Source organism: Lepisosteus platostomus, chromosome 6 (genome assembly GCF_059453375.1).
Source record: "Lepisosteus platostomus isolate fLepPlt1 chromosome 6, fLepPlt1.hap1, whole genome shotgun sequence".
Lineage (NCBI taxonomy): Eukaryota > Metazoa > Chordata > Actinopteri > Semionotiformes > Lepisosteidae > Lepisosteus > Lepisosteus platostomus.
The window spans coordinates 33,890,543-33,903,682 of record NC_142616.1 but is presented as its reverse complement, the minus strand read 5'-3'; the positions used below and the strand labels follow the sequence as shown (position 1 = coordinate 33,903,682).

Below are 13,140 nucleotides of genomic sequence, written 5' to 3'. Positions count from 1 at the left end.
TCTCTTACAAACCAGGGCTATGTTTTACGCAGGCGCGCTGTTGCGCGGTGCTGCGGAATTTGTAGTTTTCGCTGGTGTATCTCGCTGCGAAAGTTATTGCAACGGATGCTTAGTCGCCAGTAAAAAATAAATATGGTTGCCGCCACCCGCCCGCTACTTTATTAGATGACGTGTAAAACGTCTAGGCAGAGTGGGATTAGATTTACGCAGTTTTTTCACTGGGATTTAAGGGTAATAAAACATGAGCTGAGCTAAAAGGAAAACTGTACAGACATACCAGAACTGGGGCAGTACGCTTCTGCCTTAAATAACATGAATGACAGAAACATAAAAGTTAACATAGCGATACAAATACCCAGTGGGGCTGCATTTCACAACCACTCTAAACACGCTATGTTTTAAGGTAAAGAAGTTGTAAGGTAAGAAATACTACCATGTCACACTGTGTTATAGGCAATTTTACTTTCCAGTTCATCAGAGGGTCCAGTAACATAATATTGTGTAATTGTAAAAACCAGTACACTCCTGATTTGCAGTTTCCTTAGCTAATGACTTTGGAGAATGGGTAAACACAATTTAGTTAAAGGTTTTTAAAAGGTCACTAAAAGCCAATGCAAAACAATAAGTGTTAATCCTAAATTGATACATTTACTTTACATAAAACAAAGAGTTGGAAAATGTATTTTATTCTTTGATTTTAATAGAATGTTGAATAATTTACTTTTTTATCGAAACCTTCATGGTAATTAAAAGATACTGTTGGCTGAATCTATTTTTCCCCCCCTGTGAGCCATGTAGAGGACTATTGTAATAAAGATTAAAATTATATTCTATAGCAGTTCAGTGAGGTACACATAATACATTTCCTCAACTCATGCCATTTCCTTTTCCATAAGCTTCTCCTGACAAGCTCTTGGTAGATTGCAAGGGAATACCCCCTAACAGCATATCTTGTTCATTGAGATTTGGGAGTTATATAGAAAAAAGAGGTGAAAACATAAGCAGGAGGGTCAGAGATTTCAGAAGGGACATAAACGCGAGAATCCGTACAACTTTTCTGTCTTTATCTTTGCTGTCTCTCAAGGAAACTGCTGATCTGATGAAAACGTTCATGAAGATAAGGGTCAGTGGGTGTGAAAGAGAATTGAGAATGTGCAAATCTCACAAAGCACAGAAAACTGGACAGTCACCAATGTTTCTGATAGAACTATCAGTGAGAAGTGATCCAGCTGACTGTGAGAAGAGCTCTGATCTCTTATGTGCTGGTGGGAGTACACCAAATCCCTGTGGAAGTGTTTCAGCTGTTGAACGTTCCAGCAGGTTTGCCATAAAATATGATAAATGTCCAAAGATCTTAAAAGCATTTTGCCTGCATTGCAAATTCACATTATGACACCTGAGAAAAATGATCTCCCAGGTCCTTTTAACTGATCAAAAACGTTGCCTATTTCTTGATCTTGATTATTGTGCAAAGATAGGATTATCATTCTATCTGGTATCTGTAGTTGCTTAGCAATGGAAAACCTGCCTTTGCAAATGATTATCTTTGTAGATAAAAAAGTATAAAAGTTAACAATTCTGACAGTATACCCTTCTATCCTTCAAAGGTAAGAATCTACATGATGACGTCTTTTAGTATTTTTTATTTTGCAGAATCCTTTGTTTTCCAAATGAAGTTATTTCTCTATTATTAATTTCCAGATGATTGTACGATGGACCATTCTGGCAATTTATATTGCCACAGCAACAGGTAAATAAATCTTCTAAAGAAGGTCACTATAGCATAGGAAACTCTCCTTTGTTTACCATTGCTGTAAACCACTGTAGGCAAATAATGATTGTTCTTTTAAAAATATTTTTTTCTGATCCCTTATTACACCACACAGGCCTCAAGCACAAAAAATGTATTTTGTATTTTGAAATACAACAGTGTGTTTACAGTATGTAACAGGTTCCAATCTCTCTTAGCTGACTTACATACTCTTTTGTGTGCAAACAAGTGTGTGAAAGCAGTGCAGTAACCAGTCAGGTTGAAGGTATGTATTTTAACTCCTTTAACATTTGTTTAACATTTGGTTCAAAACATTGTACAAAACTTTGTAAACCCATTCAAAGAAAATCTGAGATATGTTTGTTATTTAACTATGCCTGAAGAGGAGATTGAAGTCTGAGGAAAAAGAGGCCGATACAAATAATCTTTGCTGCCTTAAATAAAGACTTTCGTCTTGAGGTTTTTAATTGGTAGTGGTGCTTTACTTCAACCCTGAGATGTGTGACAAATAGCAGTTTTATTTCTGCTGCTAAAACACATGATGATCTCCAAAAAACCATCTGGAAAGGTATGGTTAAGAGTGTATCCATTTTTATATCTTTCTCACCAATTACAAATAATTATTGTTTTGATCAAACCTAGGGGCCGAAGTCTGTTACGACAGACTCGGCTGTTTTGGAAATGACAAGCCCTGGGCAGGAACTGTTGAGAGGCCCATTTCTCAGCTGCCCTGGAGCCCCGAGAGAATCAACACCCGTTTCCTCCTCTTCACCAGGCAGAATTCAAATTCATTCCAGGTGAAATCGGTCTCTTTCACACCAGTTTCTCTTATACTTTGTAGCTAAGCTACTAGTTTACAACTAAACAACTGCTATGTCAAAATAATTTCTGAGTATTTATCTCTGACATCCAGCCTGGTTAGATCTCGAACGAATATATTTGGTAAAACGAAAAATAATAACTGTACATATTGATAACGATGACAAATTATTTTCTATGGTATCTAAATTTTACATTTATGTTGCTGCTCCTATCTTAATGATCTTGAACTAGTCCATATGTAATATGTCTTCTACACAGAATCATCAACATACACTTCTTCACATACAGCTAGGCACAGGAACTGTAGTAAATTTGTAAGAATAAGAGCTCCCTCTCCTGGATCTAAGGCACAATACTTAAACATCTCTAAAAAGCAATTCTTAAAGAGATTTTTATTGTTCTCTCAGTTGTTCCTACTGTAATTCACTCCCACATTTTCTCTGAGTTTTCCATTCATGTGCATCTACAATATGAAAAGATTTTAAATAATGTCTTCCCCACTGAAAATTCATATGAATTCTTTATCGTTCATGTGTTTTAGATGCTGTACTGTATATAGTATGTACATTCTGCACTAAAAGTGATAGATTTCAACACTAATGCTGCATAGTATATCAGTCAGATGACAAAAGGTTTTCATAAGATTTTAAGGTTAGCTGGTCATTTCTGATGATTAACAGTTTAAATTCTTTACCAAGAAAGAACAAGATTTCCACTCATTCCAACTTATGCGGAGAAAACTGCTGAATAACACACAGAATTAAAGTGAAATATTTTAGAAAATAATATTAACTATCTATGATTGGCTTCTGGGAAAACTGGCGATGGTGCGAGTGCGTGCATGTTTGTTTTTCTGTCTGCCCCGCTATGGACTAGTATCTTGTCCAGGCAGTATCCTGCCTTGAGCCTGTTGCATATTGAGATTTGAAAATGGATGGATGTTTTATCAGAAAGATATTTATTCCTGGTGAGGGCTGTCCCGGAAGAATAGGGCAACGAAGGCAAGACTACACCTTGGACAGGACATCTGTCCATTGCAGGGCTTTTTTCTGTTTAAATGAAAATATTCTTCATATTTACACAATGTGGCTCAAAGTCTAACATGTTTATGTGTTGCTCAATGAACAGGACATTACAGCCATCAATCCATCTACTATCTCTGCCTCTAACTTCAGGAGCAACCGAAAAACTCGATTCATCATACATGGCTTCATTGACAAGGGAGAGGAAGGCTGGGTAACTGACATGTGCTTGGTAAAATTAAAATAGCTTCCTCATAAATTCATAAATGCCAATTATTTTTGTTATACTGACCCAATTTGGTATGTCCAATTGTACCGATTGTGTGCTTTTCGCATCTCAGCACATACTGTAGCTACGAACCTCGTAACCGCACACAGGGGGGAATGAGTGTGTGTGGTCAGATTCCTCCAACATGCCAACCTCGGAGCCGCTTGACATTTAATACATCACAGGCTCTTGCACCCTTGCAGGAGGTTCAGCATTGGCTGGAGCAAAGCTGTCAAGCAGCTCTCCCCCACAGCAGAATTGAGGGAAACCTGGTCACCGTCGTGACAGGCTAGTGACGCGGCCCAGGATCAAACCAATGATCATAGAGGTCATGCGCCAAAAACCACCCTGGTTCAGACTGAGCTTTGCTCTCAGGCATGGTCCTGCATATAGATGAAACTGTTCTGCATGACACTTGTACTTGTTATTTGTATTTGATTTATATATGTTTATTGTTCTTTTCTTTCTTTCACTGCTTTGTCTTCTGTAGATCAATAGTGTAAGTCTCGATAATAATAGTAGTCATAATAATAATGACATGGTTTTGTTTTCTTTGTAAGATATCTGTTTTGGAACTTATTAGGAGATGCTCCAGGTGGAAGATGTGAACTGTATTTGTGTGGATTGGAAAGGTGGCTCAAGATGCCCATACACACAGGCTGCCAACAATATCCGTGTAGTCGGGGCAGAAGTTGCATATTTTGCAGAAGTCCTACAGGTTGTGTCATCTTTTCTTCTCTTCATGTATGCATATCTTTATACTGTGTGCATACAAGGGTGTATGAGCCAATCACTGCAGGAGAAACCACTACTGTTTTAGCTACTAACCTTTTATATCAATTGAAGAAAGTAAAAAATTCTTGATAGCTGTTTTTTCCTTTTCCATTTATCAGCTACGGTATTGTGTGTTTTCAGTTCGGATTCTGTTTTTCATGTTTCCTTTGATTCAGTGTTTTCTAGTTCAGTGTTTGATATACTTTATCTTCAACATCCATTATTCCTATTTCCACTTAGAAACTTACCGACTCTTGTTTGTGAAAAGTGGCAAGTACTATTATATAAAATATTTACTTATTGTATATTACAAATATACATTATTCTATGTATTTTAGCATGAAATTATTAACTGTTTTCTGAAATAACAGCCTAATTATTTTAATAGGCTTAATACACTAATGATTGATGGATAGGGTGCTGAATGACTTGCTGTAGCTCATTTTAAAAAAGATTAATATTGCATCCATAGTTTATTTTTTCATGTTTTGCCATGATAGACCCAGATTAACTATCATCCAGCCAATATCCATATCATTGGCCACAGCCTGGGGGCACATGCTGCTGGAGAGGCTGGGAAGAGGAAGCCGGGAATCTCCAGGATAACAGGTCAGAAAGGAAAATGGACAGGTCTTGACTTCACCTTGAATTGACTTTCCAGATTTCGCCTTACATTGCATTGCAGTATCAATGCTTCAAACAATAAATGGGCTTTGAAGATCTTTTTTTCCTAAAGCTACAGAAAAAACAAGCATGTGTATTTACTCCTTTTCAGTGCAAACATAAATATACACAACTGTATTTCTCATAGCTTAAGAATCCCAGTAATGCCTAGGAGAGGCACAGTCACAGAAAGAAACTCCCTTTATTTCTCTTTATTCCAGGCCTTGATCCTGCTGAGCCCTACTTCCAGAATACTCCCATCGAGGTCAGGCTGGATCCCAGTGACGCTGCCTTTGTGGATGTCATCCACACAGACGCAGCCCCAATGGTTCCCAACCTTGGTAAGGCGAGAACAGGAGAGCCAATGAACTTTGCTTTTTGTTAAAACCATCATCCTTTGCAAAATGCAAATTGGAAACATCAGACGGCCTGCCTGGGAGCAAGAACTCTTTAAAATTTGGGACACGTTGCAAAGACTCGTGGGGTCTCCTTGCATCCACCACTTAATTAATTAATGCTGAAATCACAATTAAAACACACAATTGGGCATTAGGTTTGGCAAAGCAAGGGAGCTGAGTCAATGAAAGATGTGGAGGTGGGCCTACCTCACACATTCTTTGTGGAATTTTCATTTATTTAATGACATTTGTGCACTCTCTACATCAGAGCTCCAGCTAAGGAATGTCCCAGTCCACACGGTTAGATTTCTATACAGAAATATATTTTACTTTAAGTTTGTCTTTAGTGTCACAACACATTGCAACATTTGTTTTAGGTCACAATGTTAGAAGAACAGCCCAAAACATTTTTTTTAAAGTAAGCACAGACTGCAAAACCTAATGCTCACTTATAAAAATAAGAATAGTCTCTTGCTATCTAGTAATCAGACATGTTTATTGGACTGGAAAGGAAATAAGTTTTTTGAACCACACCCTAGAGATTTCCACACAGATAACAGTGTATTAAAATGTAAGTAATGTGTAGTTGATGGCGTCTGGCTGAAGGTTCAGTGAAGACATTCGTGTTAATATAATTGTGGGCTTTAATTAATTTGACATTTTGCAGCTGTTTTAGGAGATAACTTTTTGTGGAACTATGTCCATTTTTTATTTTATATTTTGTGGCACAGAAATTATATATTTTTAAACAAAATAGCAATGAACTGGCATACGTGTGAGATCTATTTTTACCAATGATCAATAATTTCAATTACATTTAGCTTGAAAGTGTTGTTTTTCAGCTGTAGGTTTCGTGAACCATGGGCAATTTTGCCTTCTTTTATTTTAGCTTTCAGTGTCAAGTATATAAAGACTGGAGGGCATTCAAACAGTTTAGTCTGCACAACTCACTTTGAATTCTACTTCCTTTATGTGTTTACCTGTAAGACCGCACATCTAACGACACTTCATAAAGGATGATTAATAGTTTGGGTTTATATGCTGTACAGAATTACTGTAAACATACTTTAAAGTATAATGTTCATGTTTGGAATCTAAATGCTTTGCAGTGTTGTAACCTAAAAAAAAAATCAGAACCTTGTGCAAATTTCAGGTTTTGGAATGATTCAGCCTGTCGGTCATGTTGACTTTTATCCAAATGGTGGTGAAGAAATGCCAGGATGCAACAAAAATGCTGTTTCCCAAATTTTGGATTTTGGATTTGGATTGGTTTCTCAAATTGTGGATATTGATGGAATCTGGGAGGGTATGTTCCCTTGGTTACTTTACAGGTTATATTGCTTGAAACGCTCAGAAATTGCTTTAGCCCTGTGTATGTAGTTTGAAATCTAATTTATTTTACAGTAAGTATTTCCAGTTGTGTTTATTGGCACAGGCAAGCAAACCCAGTTTTAGTAATAGAAACCCTTTAGTGCCATTCTTCCTTAGTGGAACAGCTACATAGAATGCTCCTTGATGACAAATAAGATTTCACCTTCATCTGCAACACAATTCTATTTTTATTTCCACAGAATTATCTCATAATAACCAAAGACATCAATTTTTAATAGTTGGTCATTATTTCATGATATCATGTACAAAGCAGTATTTTGTTAAATCACTGTGCATTTATAGTGAGAAATTAAAAAAAACACCTTTAACCCGTGCTGAGGAAAAAATGTATTTCTTTTCAGGAACTCGTAATTTTGTGGCTTGCAACCATTTGAGAGCTTACAAATACTATACTGAGAGTATCAAACAGAGAGATGGGTTCATAGGCTATCCATGCTCTGGTTACAGGCAATTTCAGGAGGTAAGAGCACTGAGAAAGGTACCAAGTTATCTACTCTCCAATTAATTCCTTAAGTTGCCAAGAGAGTTAAAAGTTACAGATGAAAACAATATTATATGGCCATCACAGAATTAAAACTGTGTATGTATGAGTAACATGGTTATATATTCACGTTTTGTGCAGGGTTTCCTAGTGCAGTCCTCGTGACCCCAGAGTCTACAGGTTTTCATTGCAGCGGAGCTCTAACTGAAGCATTTACTGGTCTAATTCTTTGATTAATATGGACAATTTTGTTTTCAGATCTTACATCGCTAAGACATTTAAGGTTATTACATGTAAGGAATACGACACTCAGATTTCCAAGCCCAAACAAATCACCAATGTCACTGTTTATCTTCTTTAGTCATCTCATTTCTCTTTACAAATGCAGAAGTAAGAGAAAAAATGTCAGTTCATAACAACAAAAAAATCGTATTGTGGTATTTTAATCATCTGAGACCTGTATGGAAGACTGTCCCCTGTGATTTGGACTGAGGGGTACAGTGCTTATGGGATGGTTAAGGGAGGCCACCAAGACTCTTGTAGGAAAGACCGGTACAGTATTGTGTATCGAGGTGTTAGTGGGGCCAGCAGGGGGCGCTAACCCTGCGGCTCATGTGGGTCCTAATGCCCCAGCGTAGTGACGGGGACACTATACTGTAAACAGGCACCGTCCTTCGGATGAGACGTTAAACCGAGGTCCTGACTCTCTGTGGTCATTAAAAATCCCAGGGTGTTTCTCGAAAAGAGTAGGGGTGTACCCCGGCATCCTGGCCAAATTTCCCCATCGGCCTTTATCAATCATGGCCTCCTAACAATCCCCCTCTATAAATTGGCTTAATAACTCTGCTCTCCTCCCCACTGATATCTGATGTGTGGTGAGCGTTCTGGCGCACTATGGCCGCCGTCGCATCATCCAGGTGGATGCTGCACATTGGTGGTGGTGGTGGAAGGGAGTCCCCATTACCTGTAAAGCGCTTTGAGTGGAGTGTCCAGAAAAGCGCTATATAGGTGTAAGCAATTATTATTATTATTATTATTATTATTATTATTATTATTATTATTATTATTATTGTGAATACCCTGGAAATCAAATGAGTGTTAATCAGTAACTGTAATAGAATGGAGTAGTTCAGGTGGGTAGCTGCATCGGCATGCTGCAAAGGAACAAGTAACAGGTTTATTCCATGCTGAAAAGAGAAGAGATAAAACACAGCCGAAATGTTGTGTTTTCTCTCTTCTCTTTTCAGCATGGAATAAAGTAACCTATTGCTTGTTCCGCTGTAATAGAATGCCTGAATTTGCACGTTGTGTATAAAGAGTGTTTGTCTCTGTCTATGTACTGGTAGACGGTTGATGGATGCCATTTCGGGTGTGTAGGACCTGACCAGCCACCCTGAATTGGGGATTTTCTATAACTAAAACAAGTAAAGACGTGAACAGCTAGCATTAACATTTTGTGTTAACATAAAAGAAATGCTCACTATTTTGTTTGCACAGGGCAACTGCATACTGTGTCCAAGTGGTGGCTGCCCAGTTCTGGGTCACTATGCTGATTCCTATAACCCTCCGGCTGGTGCAATAAACCAAATGCTGTATCTCAATACCGGCGACGCAGCACCTTATGCACGTAAGCACCTCTCTATAAAGCTAAAAGGGACGATAATTATTAAAGGCCTTTGTTTTGGAATTGTGTTTGCCATTTATGTATTACTTCTGCTTTTTGTGTATTTCTTTCTCTCAGGGTGGAGGTACAAAGTGTCTGTAAAGCTATCGGGAAGCCGTGCTGTTAGCGGGTTCATTAACATTGCTCTATACACAAATGAGCAGTACACAAGACGGCTTCAGATCTTCAGGTCAGATTTCTTATGTCATTTTCACTGTCATATCGACACAGCACTATTTGTACCTCTAAGTGAGAACATCTAACATCTAGGAAAGACCAGCACAGTTGGTTAAAAACATTCTTTTCTACTGTTATAAAAACCAAAATAGTTCAGTTTGCCTAGATTCATTCTAAATTATTACAGTACTGATATTGGTAATTTAAGTATTATTAAGAAGCCCATAACTAATAATACTGTATTTTAATATTAAATGGAAATTAATATGCTATTACCAGAAGTCAGGTTTGAAAGGGAAAATTCTGTCAAATATTATTATATTGTATTTATATAGCATTTTTCATCCCAAAGGATCCCTAAGTGCTTTACGTATTTGTAAGTGGGGCTTGATATTTACTAACTGCCCATTCAGGAGAACAATTTCCATCTGTGTGAAGGGAGGAACGCATGGCAAGAGTGACACCTACTGGCCGTTAATGAAAAGAAGACGGCTTGAGCAACGATGATCCGAGATGTCTAAACACACGGCTGCCCCATTTTATCTCTCACTGTTATGGTTATTCTGACGTTTGTGTGTGGGTCTTTCTTAAGGATTAGAAAAACAAGACCTCTAACACAGAAAAACATCCGAAGCCAAATTTATCCAGTTCATACCTGAAAGCCAGGTCTCAACGATCTACTAATTTCTTTCACAAATACATTTATATCCTCTCTTCCCCAGAATCCATCTCCTAAATTTCCATTTCTTCTGACACCCTTTTTTGTCCTCTTTGTCCACGTTTTGGTATCTCGTTCCCACTCTCTCACTCTCCCTCTTACTCAAAGACATTTGTACTGCCAATATGTTGTAAGTGTATTTTCAAATACAACTGCTTTTTTCATAATAATAACTATTTTTCAAGAATCACATAGTGCTGTACATTAGCACAGGGGTCCTCAATCCTGGTCTTGGAGGCCCACACACCTGCTGTTTTTCATTCCAGCTGAGCTGAATTACATAATTGAAGCCTAAATTGAGCTAAGAACTTGCTTGACTGAAATATTATCAGATCTTTTTTCTACTCAGAGGCTTGAGATTTTATTTTACTTATGAAATGCAACGATTAACAGTCCACCCCCAGCATGACTATGAGCTGAAAGCAGTCCAACTGTTTGAATGAATGCTATTAACAGGTCAGTTAAAGGTCAAAGGAAAAGTGTGAGTAACTGAGAGCTGGACTAGAGCACAAACACACACAAAGGTGTGTTGGGCCTACAGGACCAGGACTGGGAGCCCCTGCATTAACACACTCAATACACAACTGAAGCAGAAGGATAGCGAAGTAAGGGCGGTGTGTCTGGGTGAAGTAAGAAAATGAAAAGCATACATATGCAGTAGAAGAGGATCTGATCCATTTATTTAACAGAAGTGTGATTGTTGTGGTGTTGAAAACCTGTGTTTCAGCCTAACCTGCCTCTTTCACTTCACTGCCATAAAATTTCCTGAACTATCACAAAGATCACTTTATTAGCCCTGTATAATTTCTTGCATTAGGAATTTGTCTTTTCACATACCCCAGCTTGCTCTCCATGATACACACTGACAGGGAGAGAGAAGCCTGGGATCAGACCGCAGGATCAGCCCTGGAGCAGTTGGGGTTAAGGGCCTTGCTCAGGGGCCCAGCAGAGTAGGATTCCTCTGCCAGCTGCAGGAGCTGGCAACCTTTCAGCCACAGACACAGATCCTTGGCCACAGAGCCACCGCTCTGCCCCAAGGGCCCAGCAGTAACATTTAACCATTTATATAGAACTGTAATTGAGCTTTTATCATCCACATCTAGTATTCATGTACGTATAAAAAGGCACCCTATTCTCAATTAATTAAAACTCTGTGCTTTTAATTATAGAGGGAAGCTTGAACCAGCAGGAACATACACAGCTGGAATTGACGTGGAGGTTAATTTGGGTGACCTTACTAATGTGAAATTTCTGTGGGTCAGCAGTCTGTTTAACCCTCTCCAGTCCACTCTTGGAGCTGAGACAGTGACTGCTCAGAGGGGAAAGGACGGAAAAGTGTGAGTATGATATTAAATATCAGTGCTTAGGCACTGGATCAGGCTCATTCGGTAAAAGCCCTCTCCCAGAGGACCTTGAAGTCTGGACCTTGAAGTCTGGTGATATGTAGTTGATAAGTATCCAAGGCTATGTCACATGCAGGCTGTGAGACAAGAATTGAAGGACAAGACTAGCACTATCAATATCACCAGCTGAAAACTATTCCTGGACCTGGGTCAGTGGAAACTGGTGCTCATTCCCTATGGTTACGTTATCTTTTATGTTTCTGTACCCACAAAATCACATGATTGTTTTAACCCCATAGCATAAAATCCCAGGGTTCACCCTCAGACCTCTTTCAATCCTTTCTCCTGGAGTTAGGCAAGGGAGATGACACACACACACAAATCATCAGATTTACATTAATAATAGGTTTATTGGTCAGATCCACAAACCGAGCCACACTGGTCTTGGTGTGCTGATTGCAGGTCCCAGTGGAATAATTGAGGTTTTTGTTGTTAGTTTCTCACGGCTTTATACTTTTTTTCTCATTTAAAGGTTCCGTTTCTGTGGTGCAGGAACCGTGCGAGAGGAAGTCTTGCAGACACTAACTCCGTGCTAAAGTTCATAAGATGTACACAGAATATCACCATACTGTACATATTTCTGCTAATGCAAGCACAATGCTGAAGCAAACAGCTTCAACTATGATAAACCATAATGTTGAAATTAATAGATTCAACTTTTAAACTTTGATGTTTCAATTATGTCTTTGTTATGTGCAGAATGAATTCGAATACAATAGTGCTATTTTTCAGTGATGGATACTTAGCTTCTTTATTGTGTAACGTGCAACATTAATTGTTTCATTTTCATTTGCATGCATGGAATTCCCAGGAATATCCTGGTGCCCGTTGCTTGGGATAATATCTGGATTCCCCATGACCCTGTGTTGGATAAAGCAATTAGAAAATGTATGTTTAGTTTTGAGAATTTAATACAAGCCAATATATAAGATACGTGCTGTGATCCTTATGTTTTAATAGAATTTCATACAAAGTATTGAGATGGGATGGCTTTAAACTGGATTTTTTTTTAAATGCTCTGTTGCCTTCCCCCATCACAAATTACAGCATTGTAGTGCCATGTCTTTCCAACAGCATTTTAATGTTTGCATGCTCTGATGCCCAGCTGGGCAAGCATCAGTCTTTATCAATAATGTCAATATTACATATTGGCAGTGTTTATGGAAAAAGTCTAAACAACAAAGAAGGCCAACACATGTCTTAATTTCAATGTAGTTGTTTCTTTATGTGACCTTCTTTGTAGATGTTGTGCATAGTAGACGACATCAGAATGAGTCATTAAATGTCTCTGTTAATAACTGCCTAAAAACTTCCTTCAGCGGGTGTAATAAAGAAATGTGGGTTGTTGTGAATATTGCCCCTGACACCGCATAGCTTTAGTTAAAGGAATTGAATTGTACACTGTGTAATGGATAAGCAGTGTATTAATCTGATCAATAGACAGCAAAAGAAACTGATGTTGCTGCTTCTGAGACCGATGATGTCGCAAGTGAATTCTCAAATGTAGTTTTAAACTTGCTTCTCATTCTAGAAAATGTCCATTCTATTCTGACTGTTCAAAATCTGCCTAATGGCTATTCTTTGTCAT

At 38.3% G+C, this 13,140-nt stretch overlaps 1 protein-coding gene across 1 annotated transcript; it reads left to right on the top strand.

Annotated features, from left to right (window-relative positions):
* Positions 1–1,701: 1,701 nt before the first annotated feature.
* On the top strand, positions 1,702–12,704 carry LOC148661600 (pancreatic triacylglycerol lipase-like). Its single transcript, XM_088633779.1, has 12 exons — positions 1,702–1,750; positions 2,414–2,568; positions 3,722–3,847; positions 4,467–4,601; positions 5,158–5,266; positions 5,542–5,661; positions 6,872–7,024; positions 7,452–7,570; positions 9,089–9,218; positions 9,333–9,444; positions 11,319–11,486; positions 12,025–12,704. The coding sequence occupies exons 1-12, from the start codon at positions 1,702–1,704 to the stop codon at positions 12,086–12,088; spliced, it is 1,440 nt and encodes a 479-aa protein (XP_088489905.1). The 3' UTR covers positions 12,089–12,704.
* Positions 12,705–13,140: the final 436 nt, after the last annotated feature.

Coding starts and splice junctions, on each gene's coding strand:
- LOC148661600 (XM_088633779.1), top strand. CDS start 1,702: ATGATTGTACGATGGACCATTCTGGCAATTTATATTGCCACAGCAACA. Junction 2,569..3,721: donor AGAATTCAAATTCATTCCAG/GTGAAATCGGTC, acceptor CTCAATGAACAG/GACATTACAGCCATCAATCC. Junction 7,571..9,088: donor GTTACAGGCAATTTCAGGAG/GTAAGAGCACTG, acceptor TTGTTTGCACAG/GGCAACTGCATACTGTGTCC.